This window comes from Chlamydotis macqueenii, chromosome 1 (assembly GCF_036417535.1).
Source record: "Chlamydotis macqueenii isolate bChlMac1 chromosome 1, bChlMac1.mat, whole genome shotgun sequence".
In the NCBI taxonomy this organism is placed as follows: Eukaryota; Metazoa; Chordata; class Aves; order Otidiformes; family Otididae; genus Chlamydotis; species Chlamydotis macqueenii.
The window spans coordinates 169,576,556-169,602,314 of record NC_141556.1 but is presented as its reverse complement, the minus strand read 5'-3'; the positions used below and the strand labels follow the sequence as shown (position 1 = coordinate 169,602,314).

Sequence of the window (25,759 nt, the reverse complement as noted above, 5' to 3'; positions counted from 1 at the left end):
TAGTAGGCCATCACATTATGTTGACCTGTGCAATACTTTATGGAAGAGTCACCTCCAGAGAGGCCGAAAGCCATTTCCATCAACTGTATCGATGCTGACACTAGAATGGCAATACATCTAACAAGGAGGAGGCAGGGAAGTTTGATTGTTTCGTGAATAAGCTCACGTTTGTGTTTTACAAAACTTGGAAAATATCTAAATTACAGAAAAAGAAAGAAAAAAGTTTCCCCGTTCTTTTTTTTGCTAATTCAATATTTGAGGCAACATCAAGGATTACAGTGCTTATAACACATTTTATTCAATTCACATAGAAAAGCATGCAGTATTAATGTAAAACGGTACAGTATTAATGTAAAATGTTCAGTGCACATTAGGTAAACAAGTCATTAGCATACAAACCCATTTTTATGGTCGATACAGGCATACTGAACACATTTAGAATAACAATGCTTTTTGGGAACTAAATTAGAAATTGTGCTTTACTTCAGAAAATACAAGCCATGTTTGCAGTGTTAAAGAAAATATGGTTTCTAACTGAAGTGCTGTAATCCTGAAAAGAAAGAGTCTGCTACCTTACGCTCACTTAAAACAAGAGTTTCGGTACAGTAGAGTGCTATGAAACAGTCCAAGTAGCAACATTTCCTCTGTGAGGCAAGTTTTATGGCAAAACTGACATTGTTTTATAGCAATTTCATGAATCCATAGGATATATAGCTAGTAGCTGCCTTACACGCACAAAATGTAATCTTTAGGAATGGGAAACGTAACCTTTAAACCAAATTCTTACATAAATGACTGATTTGACAAGATCACTTAAAACTGTCCTGTTCAAGGGAGCCATTAGCTGTGCCCATAACCGGAAGATCACATCACCTGAAAACTTAAAAAAACACGCCAAAACCCCAAACCCCCAAGTAAACGAAATGCCCAGCCGAAGAAAAGAATCTGGAATGGTTCTTTCCTAGGAAAGAGCTTGTAACGTGCAAGGGAATGTTCAGTTTTCACATAGTCGAAAAAGACAGGATCAGATTGCATGGAAGCCATTAAAAATTAAGTTCACCTGTAAATATTAAACACTTGCAGGTTGACGACTTTGAGTCACGTTCGATTTCCACGCAGAGTCAGTTTTTGGTGGTTTTCGATGGACTAGCACTGGAAAGGCTGCTTTGAATTTTCCTCTTGGCCGACTGACTGACATTTTTATTCTTCTTTTCAGCTATAAAGGAAGACATCCAAGGAGCATTAAGCTGATTGTGCAGGTCAGATGACATTTTTAAAAAGCAGGAACCAAACTTTTGCTCCTCAAACAACCTTTGTGAGTTACTGAATAATAAACTCTGGGAAAAGTCTCTTTGAAATAAACAGTTTGGAGGTTTGGTATCACTAGTTGCTACATTTTGGCCTGTAAACAGCGGAAAGTGGTCATTCCTGTCTAGTTCAGATGGGGAGAGGATGGAAAACATAGCAGGTTTCCAGCCAGTTCTGTCAACTGCTAGATCACTTGTCTCTGGACACTTCATACACTGTTCCTCATTCATCTCTTCCAGTTTCTTCTCGGTTTCATTCAGAAGCTTAGAGCACTCTGTTGACTTTGAAGAATTATCAAGATCGGAGGACTTGAAATTATAGCATGGACTCTTGCTGTTGTCTGATTCGGACATCATTGAGTCCAACTCGGAAATTTTATCGAGGTAGGCAGCATCCATAGATGCCTCACTGGAGGTTCTTGTGCGATTCATTTCGGAAGAGCAGAGTGTATGTAACCTTTTAGGTAAGCAAGAACTTGTTTTATCACTGGACTTTGCTGATGTCTCATCTGACTGACCAGCTACTGAATTTTGCTCTGATTCATCAAAACCTAAGTTCTCAGCGAAATTTGTTGGGCAGGTCCCCCAAAAACTTGGTTTTCCTGTAGTAAAACAGTTTAGCTTCTTTTCGCTATTACAGCTGCTTGTGCTGCGCCCTGGAGAATCTTTGCTGCAATCATCTGAGGTGTCACAAAACTCTTCAAATTTCAGTTTCCTCAGGAATGCTGATGGTTTCCTTCCATTTTCTTTTCCATCAGGAGTGTTCAACTGAAGGCGACTGAGAGACAGAAAAGGAGTGCACGGTGGTGGAAGATCATAAAGTTCTTCATCCTTATATGGGGTACATTCCTCAATTTTATTCCACTGCTCTTCTAAGCAAGCATCCATATTTGTAGTATTTTCATCCAGGAGAACCTCATGACACCCTGGAAATAGTTCTTTCTTTGAGGCACACTGGGTATTTGAGCCATTTGAACCATCTTGACTAGAAGAGCTTAAACAAGTTCCACCACTTGTCAGCTGTTCAAGACTGTCAGGACTTTGACTGGTAGTCAAAGCTTTCTCCTCCTCAACTTGGGTTTTCAAACATGTCGTGTCTTCACTGCTCTCAGCTCCTTTAGCATTTGTGGAAAGCACTCTCTCACTAACAGCACTCACTGTCTGGGTTCCTTCGCCTGCATTTTTCAGCTGTAAAAGCTGACACTCTATTTCTTCTATGTATTTATCACTTCTTTCCAGTGCCTTTTTAAGACGGTTCATTTCACGTTCACTTTGTTCTACTTTGGACTGAAGTGCAGCTACTGTGAACCTACTAAATCTGCAAGAAGTGAAAAAGAAAGAAAATATTAAGCTGGAAAAAGAGATTCTCGTGGTGCTTTGCGAGCTCATTTCAAGAAAGAACAAAGCTATTAAACGCTGTGTTAATTTGAAAACAGAAGTCAGAACTTTTCTCTGCTAGTTATGAAAAAAAAAAAAATCATCATATATAATGTACAGGTGGAGGCGAATACCTGAAAAGTCAAAATTAAACTAGTAGTGGCAGTAAGGTGATAACAAGCAGATTACCCTTCCACGGGATGGTTCTATCAATTCAACTCAAATATGCATGAAGAATTATCCCCTAAAACAATGGCAAAGATTTATGATAACATTTGAACAGTGGTCTGCATCTTGAAATATTAACATTCAATCATTTTCCTACAGTACAGCAGTGTTTTACAATACATTTCTTAGACAATGTCACCTTGTCAAATATAAAATGCCAGAACGAAATTCAGAAATTGCAATAGTCCTTTGAGGTGGTTTAAATACATATATAGACCACTTCAATTACGTTCCTGTTAGATATACAGCTTTTCCTTGGCCATCGTGTGGATGGTACTTCCACTTACTTCATAGCTACTTGTTTTTTGAGCTTTACAACCGAACAACCTAATTTCTTCCTTGACTCCAGTATAAAAAGCTGCCACTTGTGGTTTGTGAAAGTTGCGTGTTTGTGGGGCTTCCAGTTTGAGCACATTTTCCACTGCCAAGACAGGGACTTGTCCTCCCCCCATCCTCCATCAGCTTTCAAGACTGACCTTCCCCAGAGGGCAGGTAAAGGTTTCAGCTATACGCCCTGACTAATTCTAACCTGTCACTGACAGGTGGGCACCAGGGAATTCCCTGCTCCATCCGAGGCTTTCAATTTACAGAAAGAAAAAACAATTAAAGTTCTGGTATTATTAAGAAGGAGGGAAGGACCTACAGCTCTGACACATAGGGTTTTCTAGCACAAAGAAATGACAATTCCGTATGTGGGCTTAGGCTAACCTCCGCTTTCCATCGTGCAGCTCCATGTTATAGCACAAGTTTATATCGACTCTTCCACACTGCCTGGCATTTCCACCCTGTTTCTTCATCTGTCTGTCTGTCCCTCCTTCAGCATCTTCCAAAGTCACAGGGAATTCCCATTCCATTTTCCCCATTCCATGCCTTCACCAAATGCTCCCACTTCAGCCCTTACACCAGTGAGGTCTGAAGGTGACCTATCTGTGGCCTCTGACTACATTGGCAAAATATCCATGAATCTACGCATGAATTTCCAGCAAAGAACCGAACTGCATTTCACTTATTCCATTCCTGAGCCCAAAGCAGTAGGAAACTGCTCTATGCTGACAACTGCAACAAAGTTAAGTGGGCAGTTGGGGAAAGGAATAAGGTGTATCACAAGCCTCAAACAAGATGGGCACAAGCGACCAGATCTACTGCTGTATTTCACCGTTCAACCACTTCTGCATATTTAAAGGGCTTTGATGATTTTGCTGTAGATGGTTCAGTGGTGGGGAAGATTCACACAACAGTCTAAGTAAGTTCTTTCACGGAACTGCTTCAGGATCACTTTTAAAATCAGATCAGCCTAAGCTCCACACAGTTTTGGTACGTGCTGCTCACTGCTCTGTAGACACGAAATGGCAAGGTAGTAGTTTTCTGTTTAGGAGTGTTCACTTAGCAGGACTTTTTCCCCTAAAAGAAGCTGTCTGGATTAGAACTCTATCGTGGTAAGGACCACCCTACCTTCACATTACCTCTACTCAATTACCTTTATCTTCATAAAAATGAAGACAGACCATTTTTCATTTGCTTACTCTATGGGTTACAAGCTTTCTCAATTGATTACAGCAGTTTCTCAATTTCTGGTTGCATGCAAGAGGGAAATGGAAGAAAAGGTGCAGAAAACTTCCTCCCTCTCCCCTATGAAACTAGATAAAGGAGAATCACAGACAGCTCAGGAATGTTTCAATTATATTTTCACACGAAAAGGGTTACAATGAAATAAGCATCCTCATATACAACACATTTTGGCTTATTCCTTCTTTCAGTAAAAGGAACTCAGATTTTGGTTTAAAATACCGAAGGAGCCACTGTAGCACATCCAGGCCCGAGCAAGACCCTTCCTGCTTCCTAAAGTATTTATTTTGGCTTTCTCCAACAGACTTGTTCACACAGCCTTACAGGAGCGAACCCTACAGTGCTTAATAAAGGAAATAAAAACGACGCAAAAATACAATTTAGCCTAATAGTCAAGTGAGAGGTGGGGAAAAATGCTTATGTAAAATAAGCAAGATTTTCTGGGGTCTGCTGTAACAGACACTTTGACATAAAAATTAAACATGTTTACATTTATATGCATACCTGGCAATTCCTTTTTAATGGAAGAATGCTGTAATATGTTTATTTAATGCAAATAGCATTAGTGCCCGAGATTTGCTTATGAGCAAGAAGCACTGTATTCTCAAGTGCAACTTTTGTAACAAGTGTCCTCACGTTAAAAAAATACAGCATGTTGTTCAAAGCCAAATAGCATCACTAATATGTTAATTGTTGTAGAGGGACATGCTCGGGAATTTTGGTTCAGAAATGGAGCATCTGATATGCTGCCTACAAACAGTTACCTCTGCAGCTAAGCACCAGAACAGTAGTTGCTTTCTGTTCCTGTTTCGAGACTTGCATGCATTTATTTCACAAATTTTCAAGGACATGGATTTTTAAGAGAGCCATATTACAACACACATACTTTAACCAATTACTCCAGATCAGAGCATGACATATGTGTTTTTGTGACTGACATGGCAAGTCAACAGAGAGTTTAAAAGGCATGTATATTTTGGTTAAAGAAGCCAGAGCCCACGCCCATCTCCTGAAACAAAACCACTCTGCAAAGAGATTTCCTCTTCCCTTTAGGTGTACAGTGAGCTGTGCCACAGCCAAAAAGTTACAGTCTGATGATAATAATAATAGAATGCAGTACAGTTACATGAAAATAAATTGAAGTTTGGCCTGGCACTTGTGTGAGGGATTTCAGTGATGGTCCGTGTAGGGCCACTGTGGGAAAATACAAGCTTAAGAGTGCAGGTTGTGGAGTACCACAGTGTCCCAGCTACGGACCACGCAGTGGCATGTGTGAGGGATTTCAGTGATGGTCCATGTAGGGCCACTGTGGGAAATTACGAGCTGCACACAGCTGTGAGAACGTGACCTTGGAGAGGGGGGCTAGGAGGGTTGTTATCTCAGAGAGGGGAGCTAGGAGGGTTGTTATTGAGCAGTATGTTGCTGCTATCCGGGAACCGCTGTTAGACAGCAGGGCATGTACTTGGCAGGCCTTGCTGCATGCGCTGGCCACGCGTGCATCAACACCTGGTCAGTACTCTGCCACTGAGTCTGCTGAGGGTATAAACAGAGGTGACTCAGAGCAGAGGGACAGAAAGGACCCAGAGCACACTCTACGAACAACAGGGACAGCCTGAAGGTGCTGCGCCTCCCTCCCTGCTCTGCTCTGACCCCGCTGATCATCATTCTCCTGCTCAGCGGTGTCTCCAGCTTAGTCGGGTTGGCAAGACTCTCACAAAGGGAAAACAGTGCGCTGGTAACTGCTTATGCTAGGAACTGTAACTGCTTATGCAAGGTTATAATAGAGCAATAAATACTGTCGTGCTTTTAAATATCATATGCTGGGTGAACTTTGTGCATAGGAATCCTGAACTGGTTACAGCACTCTAGATAAATTATTTTTTCTTAAGTATTTGAAAGATTTCGCACTTGGTAACAAGTTGATACATTCTTCAGTAGAAGTTAAAGTATTCAGTATACACGTGGTAAAAGGTGCTTTTCATATCCTCATGCACGGACAAAGTCTTTTCAGTGTTAGGGTCTTGTTTGTTGGTTGTATCACTTAAACAATGAGTTTGCATCTCACTGCACTTGTTTCAAGTACATCCTTTCTACAGAAAATTGAAAGCTCAGAGAAACCAGTGGTCACTCATCAAGTGAATAGAAAGACATTTCAGGTGGGATTTGGATCCTTCAACACAGACACTTAGTGACATTTTAGATGGCCTAAGGTCTTTTACATGACTGCTGGCCTCCAGCTGTCACTCTGGAAGGATGCAGGTCTCCTATAGGTCCTGTATCACAGCTGCCAGCCCCAGGCAGGTGTACTGGATATGTTACAGTGTCTGAGGTGACACTGAATGTCTAAACGAGCACTTGAATCCTACATCTCAGGTTCTTTCCTCAGTCAGAATCCTTCTTCTTGTCCCAGCACAATTCTAACTTCGTACCAATCAGAAAGCTGCAGCCAGCTCTCACCTACAATGGTCAAGAAGAACTAACATTATAGCTATAACGTTTGAGTAACCCTCTTTCACATTATTTCACAACTGCTCCCTCAGTTATGTTCGAGGACTCCTGGAGATGTTAATTTAGGAACTATTTGGGGAGTTTAATAGTCTCTCACCTACAAAAGAACAAATGTCTTCAGTTGTTTTTTTTCTCCTCTTCTCTATCAGTTCTGCAAATTCAACTTTTGGGTTTTATTTTCGCTCATGGGTGACCACTGACTGTAGCAGATCTATCTAGTTGAGCCCTTAACTCATATCAACTCAGTTTAAAACCACACAACCTCATACAAACACTTCTCTCTGTGGACAGTGATCAGCCCCAGCAAACAGTTCTCCTCTATCAGCATTTACAGAAGACTGAGGCTGCAAGGATGACATGGAAGATGATCCTCCAGTTCTAATCAGCCAATGTCTCAGATACATGAGCACGATCCATCCTCCAAAGGAAACAAAGGATGAGAAGTGGAAAATGACGATGTACAGTCAGGGCTTGTCATAGTTCAAGATCAGGGCAATGCCAGAGTGCACAACCAAACCCAGTCCCATCATTCAGATACACATTTTCATGTGGGTTCTGCAGTTAGATGGGATGATAGAGGTAGGAAATCCAAGAACAAACCAGCTGAAAGCCCTACTAGTTCCTACAGCCCTTCGGTGATATCATGTGCCAGATGCAGATGGACAAGACCAAGTTCTGCATTCATCCCCTACATCAACTACGAAAGGTGATCTGCAGCAACATCTTGACAATATCCCAGGTTATATACAATTGCCTTAAAAATGTGTCATATTTGCATAGGCATGTTTAAGAAGATAAAACAGTTACTCTCAGATGGGGGCCTCTTAGCAAGTTAGTAAGCTAAAAAAAAAAAAAGTCAAGAGATATACCTCAAGTATGTTGCTCTATTTAAGATCTGAAGCCAGGAAAAAAAAAAACAACCCACAAACCAACCAGTAATGGAATTTTGTTCCATGGAAGAAAAAGTCCTAGGTATAGCCTGCTACTGCTTTCCATTCTGCAGACCAGGCTGGCTCACAGAATAAACTGTACAATGGCTCCTTCTTGAAGGAAGCAGTAGAAACACTCGCTATAGCTAATTTTATAAGCTTGTAAAAGAACAAGTTATTTATTTTCAATATAAGCAAATACTGGGCAGCAAATCCCCTTCATCACACAATTCACAGAGTACAAACCAATCTGAAGACACATGGCCTTAATGAAATTTCTCCTGAGCATCAGGGAAATCCAATTCCTTCACATCACAAGAGTAAGGCTAAGCTTTACTGTTCGTTGGGTGACTGTAGAGCAGCAGGATTTGAAAAGAAGAATGGCCAAGTCCAAGCTCTTTTCTTTTGAAAAGAGCTCCTTTCATTCAGGCCATTTGGTGAATTCAGACAAATGTGCAAAGCCTCTCCAAGCATTTTAATATCTTTCAGTGAAACAGCACTGGTCTTCCATGTAGTAAAGCCAGATTATACCTGAGGCCAGTGAACAGTATAAGCCAGAAAGCATTGCTTCAGAATTACTACAAAAAAAACCTGACAAAACCAAGCAATGAGATCTGCCCAAGGTTTAGATCATCACACCTGGAATGGGTACTTCCTTAGGGTTTGATGCTATGACTCAAGAACTTAAAGTTGTTTTGAAGGCTAATAAATAGCATTTTTTTCCTACTTCCTTTTAAGGCCACAGTGCAGCTGGTCTTTGAAAATGGCTGCTCTTCTGGGACAGCAAGGTTGTGGGGAGGTGAGAAAGTACCCCAGGTTTCTATCAAGGAAGACAGCAGCGTTCTTACCCTCTGCACTCTGGACACAGGTTACTAGAAACCTACTTGTAGGCTCAGTGAAATGCAGACTAAATTAAATAGTCTGGCATGAGTGGAAATATTTGAGTTAGATAAAAACTGAACGTTGTACAGAATGACCTAAAAAGTCAACAGCCTTACGTCGGTGTGCAGGTACCTGATGTCACAAATCTAGACAAGATAAACAGTAAAGCTGGAGAAAGGGGAGGCGGGGGGGGGGGGGTGGGCAAAGAAAAACAAACCAAACCAACAACCAAACAACAACTGAACTCATAAAACCAGAGAAAAGAGATAATGCAACAATTTTCTGCACATTACATATAGTTTTTCAGACTGGGATTTTAACTGGCAGAAGAAATTAAATATTTAGGGAAAAGACTCCTAGGAAGCCTAGAAGTCTGGTTCAAGCTAATTTGAATCTAACCATTCATAAAATACACTATACCCTGGAGTAGACGGACTTGCTAGTTATTTTCCTTCAGGTAAAAAGCAAACATCCCTTTGCCAAAAATGCTTTTAGATCCATTGTGCCTTGCCAACAGACCTAACAGTTTTCTATTTTAAGTAGAGCTGGAAGTAATAGGGCTTCATCATCCTGCAAAACTTAAGTTTTAGAAGTCTTCCTGTTTCGCATCAGGAAAATGAAAGTCACTGAAAATTCCTCAGGAGAAAGAGCAAATAAAGAGCAAGCAACAACCATCAAATACTCAGTCTGATTTGCCTGAGAAATGGGAGACTAACACAGATCTTTGTTAAGAATCAGAGCAAGAAACTTACCTGCTCTATTTCGTACGCTGGGACATAGGCTTTTCAGAACTACGTCCCAACTATGCGATGGTATCGTATTCTAGTGAGGGTCTATTCTCAAAAATGATCAGTGAAAAAAAAATTCTAATCAATCAGCATCATCAATTAAAAAATTGTGTAAAAATCCCTGACATGGTTGCAATGTCAATTTTATTGACATACATTACGTTTTTAATGGATATGAACAAAAGAAAAAAAAAATCAAGACTATGATAAAAGGAAAGTTTTTTATTGACCACTGGAGAAGGCCAATTATATTTTTCCTGTGATGTCGGAAGTAGAGTCTGTGTTACAAAGGGATCACTCATCTGCCATCAGTGCTTCCTTTGCTATAAAGCAAAGCCTAGTGAAATAATTTAGGTTGTGATATTTAGCTCCAGGGTCATTATGCACAAAATGAACTCAATTTGGGATAAGTGGAGTGAATCCTTTCAAAAACAATTTGATACACATTAGTTATCTAGCCAGTTGTTTAAGCATGAATCCATAGCTGACAATCTGAAACTAAGAAATATATGACAAATGAAACAATGGTGGTGACACTAAATTATGAACATCCAATTCGGTAGCTATTTTAAATTGTACTAGAGAGCCATTCAGAAACTTTTGCCTAAAATTACCTTCTTTATAATTCTGAAAAAAAGGCACACTGAAACAACTGTACTGGCAAATCAGTGTACCTGCACAGAAAAGTTTAATCATAGTGACACTGTAAGGCTCTGATGCTTATGCTTTCAATTCTGATTTCAAAAGCAAGGTAAGAAAACAGCTATTGCAAGCCCTTCAAAGTATGTGAAGCCTAGTTGAAAGGCCTTTTAAATGTTATCAAAGTTTGCCACCAGAACAGGAAGAATATTTAAAAAAGGTGTGGATGTCAGGTCTGGTCTAGATATTGACCAGCCTAATGACTACAAAGGTGAAAGTTAATTTATAAAATCTGCTAACAACACTAAAACAGGAGAGACTTCCTCCCACCTGAAGGACGTGACTGGAATTCAAAAGAATTGTTTTAAGTTTGACACGTGCATCAAAACATTAACCTGAAGAAAGCAAATAAACAGGTAAAGTCCCACAATTCAAAAGGGGACATTAGCAAAAGAAATGCAAAATGAGGTAGGAAGGTAACTTTCTAAGTTACAGACAGGCCAATGTAGCTGGCATCTGGGTGGCAAAACAAACCCTGACACTGTCCAATTTGTAATAACATCTGGCTATATCTGTGCTTCTAAAGAAGAACATGACTGGCTATTGTTTTAGCCACACTGGCAAAAGATGGGAAAATAATCAGCTTGCAACAAAGACCAGTTCTTCACACACACCTGGGGAGCTTACCTGATATCACTAAAGTAAAATCAAGTTAGATGATTTGGTCTCTTCTAGCTCTTCTTTTCTAGGATTTATTTAGTAACATCTAATTACTTTTCAAGTTAGCCATCCTTGCCAACTCACTCTTGAATCTTATGGGAAAAGATATTCCATGCCATTAAAGCCCTCTCCATTGCCAAGACCTTAAAGAGGGCTCTATCTCCCTTTATTAGGGAACTTCAGGGCAGAATGTACTTTTACGCGTTTAACAGCATAGCATAAGGGTCATGCATCTTCTTTCCTGTGGTCCTGAATGACAAGCAGTTTGGCAAGTAAATGCTCTGTAAGGACAAATTTAATCTTCCAGCATGTGAGTTGTGAACTAGAAGAAAATCTAGGAAGCTCTCTTCATACATTACACAGGTACCCCTCAACTCCCTTGCTCAAAAGCACCATGTAAACCTTCGGCCAATGCTGCTCTTAGTTTTCTAAGTTCTAAACCAGTGAGAGAAATAAGGTAGAAAACCAATGAAAGAAAGGAACAAAACTTTGAAAATATGAACACACTGCTTCACAAAGTACTTCCAACAAGAGGTACCTTATCATACAGCTGTAATCAGTACGGCAAAGCTTCTGCTTTTTGAGGTCATTATCAATGATGTTTTAACTGTTTAAGACAGAGTGTTAACACAGGTGTCAGTTCTGGGAATGATGTTCTCATGCTGCAGCTCGATTCTACATATCTTGCCCAGACACAAAGCAGCAAAAGGAAGAACAAAACAAAACAAATACAACCAACCAGAATCTCTGCACTTAGCAATCGACCTTCTACTTTGACCATACACCAGATTCAGAAGTTTCCTGTTAACAAAAATAAGTTAACTGTAGAATTCAACTGATAAATCCAGTCCTTCGATACTGGCCAGATAACGCACGGAACAGCACTTGTAGTCATGTCATATTCCTTCACTGTAGACTTGCTGCTATTCTGTAAGTTGCTTTTGTCACCCAAGTCTATGAGGATAAAAATTCCAATGTCTACGTGGAGACACATATGCAACACCATGTACATCACTGTAGTTTTAGGTTAAAGTCCTACAACAGTTAAACAGTTTATAAATAAAATAGTTTTTAAAACATTCACATACTTTTGGGGTGATCTACTATCAACTTCAGCTTTTAGTCGCAAATTCTCCCTTAAAAGGCTATTGTTTTCCATGCTCAGTTTCTTATTTGCCTAAGGAAAAGAAAAGGAATAAAAATAAGTATACAGTAAACCAGAAATGACTTTTAATATTTATAGGACAAGCTGTTTCTCCTTTTTTAAAGAGACAGAACTAGAAATGTGAAGGCAGGAAACAGCCTTCAGACAGGGACACCACTTAAAAATCACCATGGGAAATGGCTTGCAAAACTGAATAGCGAGCAAACATTTTTTATTTATATTCCCAAAATGCATCACAAGTGTCCTATCTAGGGAAATAAACACAGCTATGTTAGTTAGTACAGAAAGTCATTAAGGAGATGTACTAATGGCAATTCCATGTTTTTTTTCTTCCACAAGACTAAATACATTAAGTACATTAACATTACAATGTGCAGGTATCAGCAAAACGAATGTTGAACAGCTTCCTCCATTCCAAATTAGAGTAAGATTACTTTGTTTTTTTAGCCTATTTTTTCAAAGCATAGCTATCCTATGGATGTAAATCCATTACGACACGCTATTTGCAGTCTTTCTTCATTTTCTTCCAGGATGTTGCGATTAAGACTCCCGGCTCACAATCGCCTTATTCCTTGAATTGAGGTCAATTCCTTCTTCTCAGTTCAGCAGACACCCTTGTTAACAAGATACTTCATATACAGAGAAGTTTTCCTGCTGCCGTGTTTCAGAACAATGAATGCCACCATCCTAACAAGTAGAAAATATTCTTTGCAGTTCATAGTCTACTCAATCTCTGTATGCTGAAAACAGCACCATCAGTCCAGGACTTGTAATTCATAGCCTCAATTAGATGATGCTCCCACTGCATAATAAAAGTATGATCTAGAGTCAGATCCAAACAAGGAGCTATGCAACTGGGCTCAGGAGTGAAATGTGCTTTTCCAGAAGCATCAGACAGTGCAAGAAGAGAGGCAGAAAACTCTAAATGCTAAACCCCAGCAACCTTTCCAGGCCAGGCTAAGACAGTGGGGAGTACGGGGAATGGAGCAGAAAATAAATAAATGCCCCACCTCCAAACACAATACTCCTAGAGTTAGAAAGAGTAAATATGGACTTCTGTTATAGAAGGAATGGGAACAGTGAGCCCAGGGCTTGGGTGCCTGAATGTCAACTATTCAGCATTTAAAAAATAAAAGCACAAATAACTATCCTGAAAGCAATGAGCAAGAATCCAGGACACCTCACTTCCAAAGGAGCATCAAATCATTTGACAACACAGCCAAATTCTTTCTCTCTTTCCAGAGACACAGCTCTCCCAGCCACTCAAACAAAAAGGAAATTGCATGATTCACATAGAGCTGGTAGGCAGCGCATTCACCTGGCACACGGCAAGGCAGGACTCAACCTCTTTGGTGTCCTTCTTCCAGACAATGCTCTACTCTGCAAGCCAGTAATCTGTAAGGGATCTCCACTTCTTTCCACCTTGCCTTTCCAATTGATCTTGAAATTTCACTCTTCTTCAACGTCTGGGGTGATCCTTCTTGTGCCCACAGCTAGATTTTGCAAGGTATTTTTATTTAGAGGTATTTTCACATGACTATCTCCTGCACTCCTCCTTCTGCAATATCAAGTTCTCTTTCATATTAAATTCAAGTTGTATAAAAAAGCTGCAGGTTTCCAGTAAAACATCTTCTGGTCATAAAATGCTGAAGCTTGTCTATTTTCAGTCAAAGGGTCAAGTTACTCTGTCTCAGCAAATTGCACCAAAAATATCGACTAGCAGGGAGGGCAACAGTGCAAAATCTCCCTCAGCCAACTGTACTGTGTTTGGCCACTATATGTTGTAAAATAGATATATTATATAGATTATTGCAAGCCTGAAAAATCTGGTCATCAATACTGGTGACAAATGCAACTATAATCCAATTACCCAGTCATCCAGTGACAGAGGAGTTGAAGAAGAGTCACACACAAGAGTCACTAGAACAAGCAATAACACCTGATACTTGTAAAGGCTATATGGAAATACTATGATAGACCAACAGTCACTGGAATTCAATTTTTTCCTCTTTCTTCCAGATCTATGAAGTACTCAGAGGTCATGCTAGCTCTCATGCCCATTGAACTAACACAAAACAGTTACACCACAAGATAGCTGAAGAAATGTATTTATTACCTCCTTTAACTTTTCCACATTATCCATCACTTTTTCATACATATCATTGGCAGCTTTCAGCTTTTTGCTCCATTCCTCTGGGGTTTCTGGGCCACTGGTACTTGCTTCATCTGCTGACCGGCTAGTTTCCTCATTTTGGCAAGACAAAGCTGATGCTGTAGGATCCAGAAGAGATTTCAGCTGTGTCTGTAAACTGAGATTTTTACCTCTCAGATCTTCCACTTCTTTTTGTAGGGATTCTATTTCATCCTAAAGGTGTCAGAAATTCACAGGAATTAAAATAATGCCTGAGATTAATTAAATAATACTGGCAAGTTCCCACAGCACTTTAAAAACACGGGTGTTCTGGCAAGCCTAGATGCATGCCTTCACTTACACATCTATCTAAGCATGCTTATGTATTGTGCTCTAGGCAGGATTTTAATCAACCTGCACACTCAAGCATAGTGAAGGTTTCAGTGAAGGGAATCCCTTCACTACATAAAGGACCCTGAACAAACTGGCGGGCAGACCAAAAGCTTCAAAGCATTCAGCAACATGAATCTATTATTAGGGCACTCTGTGGGAGGATTTCCTGTGTCAAGAGTTTTCTTAAGGTCGTCCTCTGCTGACTCATTTGCTGTTACTTGAGAATGTTTCTCTTGTATCATTCTGAAACATCACGTGTTTGGATGCTGAAAGTATCAAGATTCAAAATGGACAGAACACTGCCTGAAAGAGGCTGCTCCAGCTACACGAAAGTAGCAACAACTTAGGAAAGACTCTCAAAATACAAAGAACAAAGCTTTTAGATTTATTGGTCTGAAGCCACAGAAAAGCAAAAAAACTTCAGAAGCTTGTTGTTACAGGGATAAAAGAAATCATTTATCTTGGAAATGTCTTTTACACTGTTCACCAACTTAAATACTTGAGTTGCTCAAGGTCAGATTACTAAAGGAGGTCATATATGGCATTTACATAAATCAAAGGCATATGTGCACGAATAATCAAGCTTCCCCCCCCTCCCAGCATGAGAACAACCATTTTAAATTTAGTTTTTTGAAGAGATTTATGTTATGCCTATCTGTGTGATTTTGGAGTTGATTCAACAGAAAGGCAGGAAACCTCCTTTTCTTGACTTCTTCTTTCATAGTGCATGAAAGAAGCTGAGCTACAGGCAAGCTTGTCATAAGACAGCCCTTACTTCCCCAGTGTTAAGGATACAAAACAGTGTTCATTCCCTTTCTCTCATTCTCCTCCCTGAGACAGGCTTCCTTGCAAAATATGCTACGTCTTCACACTGCTGCTACTAAGGAAACAACAGCTGAAAAAACAAGTTAAGCATATTCATTATTAACACCTTTTTACCTTATTCCTAAGATAGTATTTTTTCCAGCAGGAGAGTGTAGACAAACTTCCAAGCATTCACTCACTTTCAGAAAACAATAAAGGAACAATGATAAAAATTAACCTATGCCAGAAGGTTACAGCGGGCAATATGCTTTAAGAAGGAATTTCCGAGCAACAGGGAATTACTTCAAAAAATGTCTGCATTTGTATCAAAGACAAAACAAAAAGCAACCAACACCCAATATGCATAAGGAAAATCCTCCCATACCACCTAGGGGTGGAATTCCTGCAAAACTATGGAATTGGCTGCACTTGGCTACCTGTAGCACAGAAAGAACATCACTGTAACTTCAGCAGGATCGCTTCAGGCACCAGCAAATGCTGTCTCCTTAACCTCAACCAGAAGGTGCAATTTTAATGCATCGGAGTTTCATGTAGATTCAGCATAAACCTTTACTCAAATTTAAAACAACGAGACTCAAAGCAAAAATGACACGTGGTATGCAGTGATTTAACAGTTGTAGTTCATCTGGAAAGGCACAGCACTCTCCACGTCCTTACCTCATATTCTTTGTGGAGCAATTCAAGCCTTGTTTTACGTAGGTGCTTTCTGACTGCCGGACTAAATACAGGATCACTTTCACTCGTTCCTCCTAAAGCAGCACAGGATGAAAGAAACACTAATATTGCTTCTTTTTTAGTCAATTCAATACTAGTAATGCACCTTATAGCATTTTTCATATTATCTACTACAAATACAGCTAATATTGGACCAATATACTACCATGGGAGATTTAAAGTCCTTTAATTTTTCAGAATGGGTTAAATAGGAGTATCTATTAGTGATGTTTAGAAGTCAAAATCCTGCCCCCCAGCAGGAAGACAACTGCTGAATTTTTCAACTTGGTATTATCCTTGACAGAATCCTATCTTATTTAAGACCATACTATTAAAACAGAGCTACAGCTGGGGGGGGGTGGTCTGTGTGGAAATCAAGCATAGTACAAGATACTGTAAGTTTCTAAAGTGATATTGTTCAGATACATTTTTTCTCTCAGAACCAAACAGCACAGCTGACATTTTATGTCAAACAAAAATCGTAGTATTTCCTAGCTCTGGGGAAGTTCAGATCCTTATTCAAGTGTTGTAGCTTTGACTCACTTCTAAGAGAGTGAATGCTAAGAGATACTTTCTTAAAAATAAAGCAAAAGGGAGAAAATGGTGAACAAAACAAAACAACCAACCAGCCAAAAAAAAAAAAAAAAGAACACATAGTCACTCAAGATTCTGGATTTAAGTACACTACTTCTCAGCTAAATGCTATTCTTTTAGGCCAACAGGTTATAACACACAGGTAGAGTACTCCAAGCGAGATGCATTTTTTTCCAGTTAAAGGCACCATCCAAGCAAGATCTAAAACCCAGTCATTAGAGCTGTGGGGTGCTTGCTACCTTTGAATAATCTAGCCATTAATATACATATCATCTTCAGAATTTTTACCTTGTAGCTATAATGTATGCTTCCGGAAAAAGTTAAAGGTTAGATCTCCCTTAGACAGTCATAAAAAAAACAGAGAGGAAAAAACATCCAGACATCTTTGGACTCAAAAGAATCTCCTCCAGCAGTAAACACCAGAAAGTTAATTCAAAGCCTGAAGTTGTCCTTACCTATAATTTCCTTGCAAGGATTTTCAGGCGTGATGGGAATCCTGCAAGCTGGACACTGATTATTGTTCTTCAGCCACAGTTCAATACAAATGGAACAGAAGACATGGTTGTTGACACAGATGACTGGGTGACGGACCTTTTAGTATTAAGAAGCAGGAGGGCGGGGACGGGGAAGAAAAGAAAACAAAACGAACAGAAAGACATTCTGAATACCTTAAAACTCAGGTAGCAGATTATGAAAATACACTACTCCATCTCTCGGTGCAAGTCGAGTCTTGCAGGAAAGAGACACTCTTGTTTCACAGGGGTAACTGGGAACGACCTCCCAACTTGCATGACCAAACTTCCCTATTACTGAAGGCACCAAAGCTATCACCATTTTTGCAAGACTAAGCTCCCTGATTCCAAGAGCTCATTGATACACAGTGTGGTAGGCACCCTTCCTTCATCCTACAACCTCCAAGAACTCCAGTGAAAAGCATTTGCCTCCAGAGGTAGGAGGAGACCAAAAGACACACATCTACTGATTTCCAAAAGTGAGGGAATGAGGGATTGCTCCTGGCACCAACCAACACTTTGCCTTGGAAGAGGAGTCACTGAAACGGATAGTGTTACAGATTAACTCTAGCTTGCACATAATCAGCTTCATGGAAATCAGCCTTAAAAAGGATAAGGGCCAAACCCACAGAGTAGAAACATGAACCAGCAATCACTAATTCAAGCCTCCTGCTAGATATGCATTGCTACTAAATAAGTCATTACTCAGGAACGGGGCAGCTAACTGAAGGATTAAATATTCCAATCAGGCACAGATCCTTTCAAGCTTTCCCTCTCCTTCCAAAACAGCAAAGTAAACAAAATTTTAGAAAATATTAATGACAATGCATTGTTCTCTCTTGTCATTTAGCTATAAACCCTGCTTGAAAGGAAGCGTGCATAGCGGAAGCAAACATTATCTATGCCTTACTGCAGCTTCAGTTACAGCTTTCTGTAATAGACACTCTCAAATCTCTTAACAGTACTATCTGTGTTAGGGGTCTCAGAAAGAATTATTTCTTTTTCCTCCTCCACTATCTTTGCCCTAAAAAATGTGTTTCGAGACACAGAAGTAGCAGTATCTATTACTTTAAAGTGTACTGTGTTGCAGTTAACACCCAAATTGAAGAGAATTCTTTCAACTTTAAAAGAAGTCCCCATCATTCCCAAGATCTTCCTCTTTCATTCTATTAGTGAAGCAGTCAAACTAAAAGGAAAAAAGAAATGTTGGCAGGGAGAAGAGCAAGCAACTGGAAAGGACAACTCAAAATCACTTTGAAAAACAGTTTACGTGTGTCCTGTAGTAATCATACATACAGTGCTGCACAAGCTAAAATCAGTTGCACCATACAATCAGTGTTGCACAAGCTAAAACCCAAATGTTTCGCCACTGAAATCCTCATGGATCTTAATGAAGGCTCAGATCTGTTAGCTGCTTCAACAATTTACTATCTATGTCTCTGTCAAGTTACAGAAGTCACAGTATCTTTAAAACCTCCAATATGACAGTCCGGGGAGCCAAAGGATTTCCCTAAAGACAAACAGAAACTCAAGTTATTGAAGGTGTGAACTGAGAAAGACTAAGCAACTTCTTCAAGTGTCTGCACACTTTCAGCTCTAAGGAGGTTTTTTTTTTGTGATTAATGTAAGCATTAGTACACCAATGCTTTGGAAACATTTAAATATTACAATTTCAATTTTTTTTTTAATCTTGTTATTTATCGCTTTTCTTTACCAGAAAAAGCTTTCTCCAGCTTTCCCACCAGCAGCTAAAAGAAAAAAAAAAACAACCCAAACTTTTTCTCTGGCCGTACTTCTTTCTTCCTCAGAAGCAGCCTGAGAATAGTTATATGGAAGGCAATGATAGGATACAGAGCAGAATAACATAAAATAATCCAAACAGGAAAAGGCATTTCAGGAGTGCAGGTCTCCCCCCTGGGGAGCAAGAGACCCTCAGTTACCCCAAACCTGACATGGTAGCGCACTTCTTGCAAGTGAATGATTACTCCATATCTCTAGCAAAATAGTAAGTCACATTTATTTCTCTCCAGGGTACCGTGCTTCTGATTTACACACCTTTACAAGTTTCATTTTAGGGCTGAGGTTTATACTTTTGTTGGCTCAGGATCCACACAAAGCAGTCCACACAACAGAAGCCGCTATTGAAATGTCACACAATGGCTGGGGGTGGCACTGCCCTTCACCGAGTCCCTGAGCCACCGACTGTGACAAGCTTGGGGGGTGGAGGGTCGCGACATACTCGTTACTAAAAAGTATTTGAATTACGATGCAGTTTCAGTTCCTTAATCAACCATAACGTCTAGAAAGACTACAGCTTATTTGGGAAGGCTTGGTCAGTGAGATGATTTTGAGCAACGTCCTAATCTTTCCCCACACATAATGCGATTCCTACGCAGATCAAAATCAAATCCTGTACACATCTATGTCACTTTGAAGGCACTTCTGGACCTTAGAGCAGCATTAACGGAGGAGCAGGCGCATGGAAAAGTAAGCATGCTGATACCAGTCAACAAATCCCCAGACATCCTAGGGAGTTTCAACACACAGAATCGCATGCTCCAGCCCAAGCAAACTGTCAACAGCAAAAGCAACATGAGAGATTTTCAATCATTCTAGGACGACTAAACCTAACAGCTCCATGCAGATGGCTTCTGATCTACTCACTAATTACGAATACAGGTATGTTAGAAGTTAGCCCAGACTATATTAAAAACAGATTCAGGTAACAAACATGACATTTATCCAAGAAATTAGCTCTGATTATAAATGGTTATTTGCACATCTTGCCAATATACTTAATGACACTGCTCGCACTAACAAAATGGGCTAACGTTCCCCGACGCCTCTCAAGATTTCTGCTTCACTAAAAACAATGAGTGGTTGATATTACTGAATGAGTTTATCTTCAATATATCTTTTTAGCACTATTATGCACTGTGAATAGTTTCTATTTTGCAGCCAGTCCTTTGCAAATTTTGTAGACATAGCAAGAGGTACATTCTGATTGTAGGGTGGGGCTTCTACTAAATTTGAACCCTATGCTGCAAACCACTGAAACCATGGTGCAAGTATTAGAATATGTCAACCTTCCATGACACTTTCTCCTTACCCCTACAAGACAGGACAAAACCGCCATTTTCTTCCCTTAATTTAAACTAAATAACAGTTTCTTCCTCTGACCTTAATCTTGAAAAGAGAAGAGCTTTTTTTTCTGATGAAGTTCTTCAATGAAGTTCCAAGCTGGAGACAAAGATATGTGTTAAAAAAATGGTCAGCCAGAGCTGTCAGCTTTGGCAAAATTTAAACAGCTTCAGGCATCGAAAAAGGAAAGGATTCAAATACCTTTATTACAGCTATTACCAGCAGATTCATGTATATAATGTTAATATATTACTTCAGTGGAAGATACCAAGTAAGAAAAGTGTGGAAATCTCTGCCAGTACAAACTCAGCAACACCAATTCCTGACCAACTCCACAAAAGAAGTAGAAGTATGAAACAGTGGTGTGAAATAACCCAGGGGCTTCAGAGAAAAAGATGAGTGAATACCCAATGAATCTATAAAGTGTTTGTGTTTGAAAGTCACTAAGATCAAATTCAAATAGCAAATATGTTATCAGTTTGATTTTGCTCTCCTCTTTTTCAAGGCTACCCACTCTGCATTACAGACACAGCAAATTTGTGTTCTCCTTCATTTTCATTAAACAGACGAATAGAAAAGGAGAGGTAACAGGACCACAACCAGGAGGTCTGGCTCGGCTTCCACAGAATAGCCAAGAAATGAGCAAACACGGTTTGTCAAAAGCATCACTCTCTGTCAGACTTAAGAGAGCTGAGAAAAGGGAGATGTCTGACTACTTTCACTACCAGTGCTACACCTACTTTATACATCAAACACACCTATTCTTTTGTTATCACTCCAGCGGAAAAGGTCTTGGAGTAAAGGCCAGACAAGGTAGAAAGAAACCGGACAGCAAATGCCAGAGTACCAACATAAAAGGTTATTTCTTCCCTTGTAACTACTGTTGTGCTTTAAGAGGTTTGTTTTGTTTTGGAGACCAATGAAACGAAAATAGAATAGTGGGGAATGAGCAAAGAAGTTGAGAAGCAATTAGTGACTGCTAGGAAATTAGCTCTGGGGCTTTCAGAGAAGAACAGACTCGTAAGTGCCCTCCGCTTCCCAAGGGAGAAGGGAAAGGGACCGAAAAAGGGTCAGAAAGAGGAAACGGAAACTTCTGCTCCAGGCTGCTGCAGTTTTGCTCAAGATTTTTCAAATCCACTCCGTTATGCATCCCCTCTTTGTTTCGCTTGTCCTCTACGACACAGCACCACGCTCAAACACACACTCACCTAACAGTGTAAAAGCATTCCAGCTCCTACACGTATCAGAAGAAAAACCCTCCAAACCTCCAAAACCTCCACCCTGGGAGCCAGACACCCACGTTTCGGCGCGGGGGCGACCTCGGGGATTGCGGCCCCCGGGAGGCTCCCGTCGGGGAAGGGGTATGATTCCCACCATCCCAACGGTGGTCAACAAACCTCGCCCGCAACCGGGACTGGCCTCCCTCGGGGGACGGGACACCTCCCCACGCCCCCCCACCACCCCCGAGAAGAAACCCCCCTACCCCAACTTTCTTCCCAGCGCGGAGCCGCAGCCCCTTAACCCGTCGGAGTCAGGGCCGCGGGCCACGGCTGGGTTCCCCCCGCGAAGCCACCGGCCGGCCGGAGCGGAGCAGGCCAGGCCCCCCGCACCCGTACCCACCACCGGGCCGCCCGCAAGCGGAGGGGGGGACACTGAGGGGGAAGGGCAGCGGCGGCGCCGTTACCTTCCCCAGGCAGATGTGGCAGGTGATGGGCAGCGTGAGGGACAGCGTGACGCTGGGCCCGTGCTGCGCCATCGCGGCGGACCCCGCCAGCACGGAAGTCCCGCAGGCGGTAACGGCGGCAGCGGCGGCGGCGGCCCCCTCGCCAGCCCCGCTACGGCAAGCCGGCGAGGCCAAGCCGCCGCCCGGCGGAGGGAAGGCGCCGCGCGTTTTTGCGGCGCTCCCCTGGAGGGCGGGCGGGAGCCGCGGCCCCCTCACGGCTCTGCCCGCCGCCGGCCGGCTGCGGCCCCACTTGCGTCCCCCCAACCCGTGCGCCGCGAAAGGCCCGGCCTCGGGGCCGGCGTAGGCTCGCCCAGCTCCGCCGGGGCAAGGGCAGGCCGGGCCCCGCCTGCCCGCGGCCCCGAGGAGGTGGCCTGGGGTGCCCGCGGGGATTTTGGCCTAAATGCCTTCCGTTGAGGGAAACCGGGCGTCGCGGGGAGCGCTTGGTAAAGGGCCTTTGCAGGAGGAGGCCGACACAGTTGCAGGGGCTCTCCTTTCCCCCATAAACCTTTCCCCCGCTCAGGTTTCTTTGTGTTGAATTAGATAAACCGCCTGTTTCACTCCTGTTAATTCCCCTGAGCCTTTCTCTAGGCTTTTACCTCTGTCCCTTTTTTTTTTTTTTTTCCCTAATCCAAAACCCAGTATAGCAAATGGGAACATGTTTGAGGAAGAACTCTGGGGCATGAACCCCCCTTCCCCATCACCTCGTGTCCGGCTGGAGCAGCCCATATGTGGCAGTGGTCTCACGGCTGGCATCGCCCTTTGGCTCCCAGGCTGCTCTCCTCCGCTCGGCCGAAATCCCTCACTTCTTGGCCCAAAGTGTTGCCTGCTGGTTCAGGTGGGGTATTGACAGCCCATGCCGCTGCAGCTTCAAGAGTGACAAGGAAGTGAGGACTGCGAGAAGCCCCCAAGCCCCGTGAGTGCCATGCATAGTGGGGCTTGGCTAACGATGCTTGGTGGAAGATCCTGTCCTGATCCGTGGAAACCGAGGGGCCTAATCCACGGATGAAAATTCACGTCTGTCGCACAGCTTGCATCGAGAAGTCTCCAAATCGCGGAGCCTCGGTGTTGTGGTGTTACGGGCTGCCGGAGAGCAGCTGGGAAGTGGTGCTGGCGGGAAGGGAGACTCCTAGGAGTCTGCTTGCTTGACCTCAGTCCCAGGATTCCTGTAGTTTCTTGTAAACGCGCCACAGCATGCTGAAAATTATAGACCTGAGTGATTTAACATTGCGCCACATGATAAATGCTTAGAATGCTGAGCAGCTAATTCAAACAAGCGTAAAGTTGTGGATGCAATGATTAACAAGAAAAGTATCTTAGGCCGACATAGCAGAGTCACAGGGATTCATTTCAATTTGGTATAGGTAAGTCGCTGCAAATAAAATGAGCAAACTAATCCGCAGTGACGTTCCAGCACAGAAGAGGCCTAGTGGCTTTGATGATAACATCTCCTTAGGTGGGAAAGGACAGGTTTGGATAAGGGGTGCTTGATAAGGATTGAGTATTCACCTGTTAAAACACAACACTTTTTAGTAAACTTCAGAAAAAAATGATTAAAGTCAAGTAAAAAAAGAACCCATTATCAACATAATGGACATACCATTAATTGTCATAAGCTGGAGGGAGCAGACATGCACTGCAAGGAGATGCTCTCAGTCTCGGCACGATTCACCTGCCATTTAGGTAGGAGGGTGCTCAGAGAATTTTTGCAAGAGAAATGTAAAATTACTGGGTTTTGAGCTTTAAAGAGAACCACTGGAGCCTGAAATTTGTTGAATGTGTTTATCATGCAGCCAGCAAACTGCACAGGAATGCAGTGAATCCCTGTTATTTGTCTTTCTCAGCTTTATTCTTATATTGATTTTTATTGAAAAAATGTGAATAGACAATAAAAAGAGCAGAAAGGGTAAATGCATGAAAGAGAAATCAAAAGCAAGGAAATGCATCTTAAGAGTTGACATGTGAAACTCCCTTAAATTAATCTGGGATAAAGCAGGAACCCTTTCAAAGACATGACTTCCCCTGCTTCAAAAAAGTGTATGTAACTGGAAAGTGACCTGTTAGAGAACAAGCTCTGTTGGGATGAATATATTTTCTCTCAAACAAAAATAGCTTGTAAAGGAGATTATTTTTCTGAATAAGCTGCTAAAAGGAATGTATTTTCTGTGTAAGAAGGTTAAACTTATTTGTTTAGCAGATTTCTGCTGAAGTTGGATGCCTAGTCAGTGAACGAATACTTCAAAAATTATTTGTGATCTAGTAGCGCCTGAGGTTTAGTTGAAATTTATGGGATGATGTTACCAAGTCTTCAGGGGCATGGAAAATATTTAATTCTGTAGTGCTGAGAGAGAGAGAGAGACCACAGAGAGCGAAGAGAAGGGAGCTGGAGGGGTAATAATCTGCTGCAACTAAGGGGAGCTGAGAAATATGTGACTGCAGGAGGTAACGCTCCCTAACACTGTAGTCTGTGTAGTGTGGAGGGTGCTTTGCAGTAGGGCTGGAGCCAGGATGAAAGAGACAAAAAACTTCCTGGAATGCCTGGCATGCCTCTGCGGAGACACTGAGGTGTAAGAATCAGGCAGGCAGGCAGGAGATGGGTATCTGGCCACTGCTGTTAGTAAATCTACAGAGAAAGGATGGTTAAAAGGATGAATTAAAAGTCGAGAACCTAACCACGAGTGATCTCCCAGAATTAAGGCTTTATTTGTGAAATGCTTCAGCCACTTCACTGCCTGCTTTGGAAATATCAGAAACCTTGAGGTGATTAATAGTGAAACATTATCTATTACAAAAATGAAAAGTTCGTTGATGAGAGCTTGACAGGAACTGATTTAGGACAAGATAAACTGGTCAGAGTACTAAACTGAGCCAATTAACTCTTTTCAACTTGAGACTCATATTTTTTTTTGCTCATAAAGCCAAATAAATTTACAATATTTTTGGCTTAAAGTGCATAAGTCATCTGTATTTTAGATCTGTGTGTGTTTCCCAGCAGCATGTTGTGCAGAGAGAGTGAGGAGGATGTGTCAGGATGTGATCGGTGAAATTGGTGTAGTAGCCCAGCTGAGAAGAGAGAGGTAACTAATGCAGTTGTATTGGTTCTGATAATTTGGGTACATTTGGATGTGTGGCTTTGTGCCATGTTGAATGTGTGGCTTTGTGCCATGAAAACTTAACTTGAAGGTCATTGTTTACACCTGCGCAAATAGATACAAAACATGGATTTGTTTTTTTCTTTCTCATTCTGCTGAGGTGGAAATGGCTGGGAGCTGCCAAGCTGGGCTATCCACTCTTGGTATCTTCTTCTGCAACAGTGAAGTCTGTTCGAGTTTGCCTTGAAGAGTTTCCTCTTTGAGAAACCAGGGTGGATCTTTAGGTTTTGAGAAGGGTTTCCCAGGTGATTTTACATGATTTAGTGGAATATAGAGTGAAATTTGCCTAAAACCAAGAGTAAAGCAGTGGTTTAAGTGTGGGATTCTGTGTGCCTAAATTCAAGCCCGTGGTCCTTCAAACATACTAGTTTCAGAAGGGGTGAAAACAGGTCCTCCCTGCTCAGGATTTTACTGTTGATGAGCCCTGCAGAGTGAAGGCCTAATCCCTTCTTGATGCCATTCAGAGGA

At 41.6% G+C, this 25,759-nt stretch overlaps 1 protein-coding gene across 1 annotated transcript; it reads right to left on the bottom strand.

The window, feature by feature from the left end:
- Positions 1-273: 273 nt before the first annotated feature.
- OBI1 (ORC ubiquitin ligase 1) lies at positions 274-22,322 on the bottom strand. The gene is made up of 6 exons (XM_086771574.1): positions 22,104-22,322; positions 17,222-17,357; positions 16,116-16,207; positions 14,226-14,474; positions 12,033-12,121; positions 274-2,625 (listed from the first exon to the last, which is right to left on the bottom strand). Exons 1-6 carry the CDS (start codon positions 22,173-22,175, stop codon positions 1,122-1,124), a joined length of 2,142 nt encoding a protein of 713 aa, XP_086627700.1. The 5' UTR covers positions 22,176-22,322; the 3' UTR covers positions 274-1,121.
- Between the last annotated feature and the right edge of the window lie 3,437 nt (positions 22,323-25,759).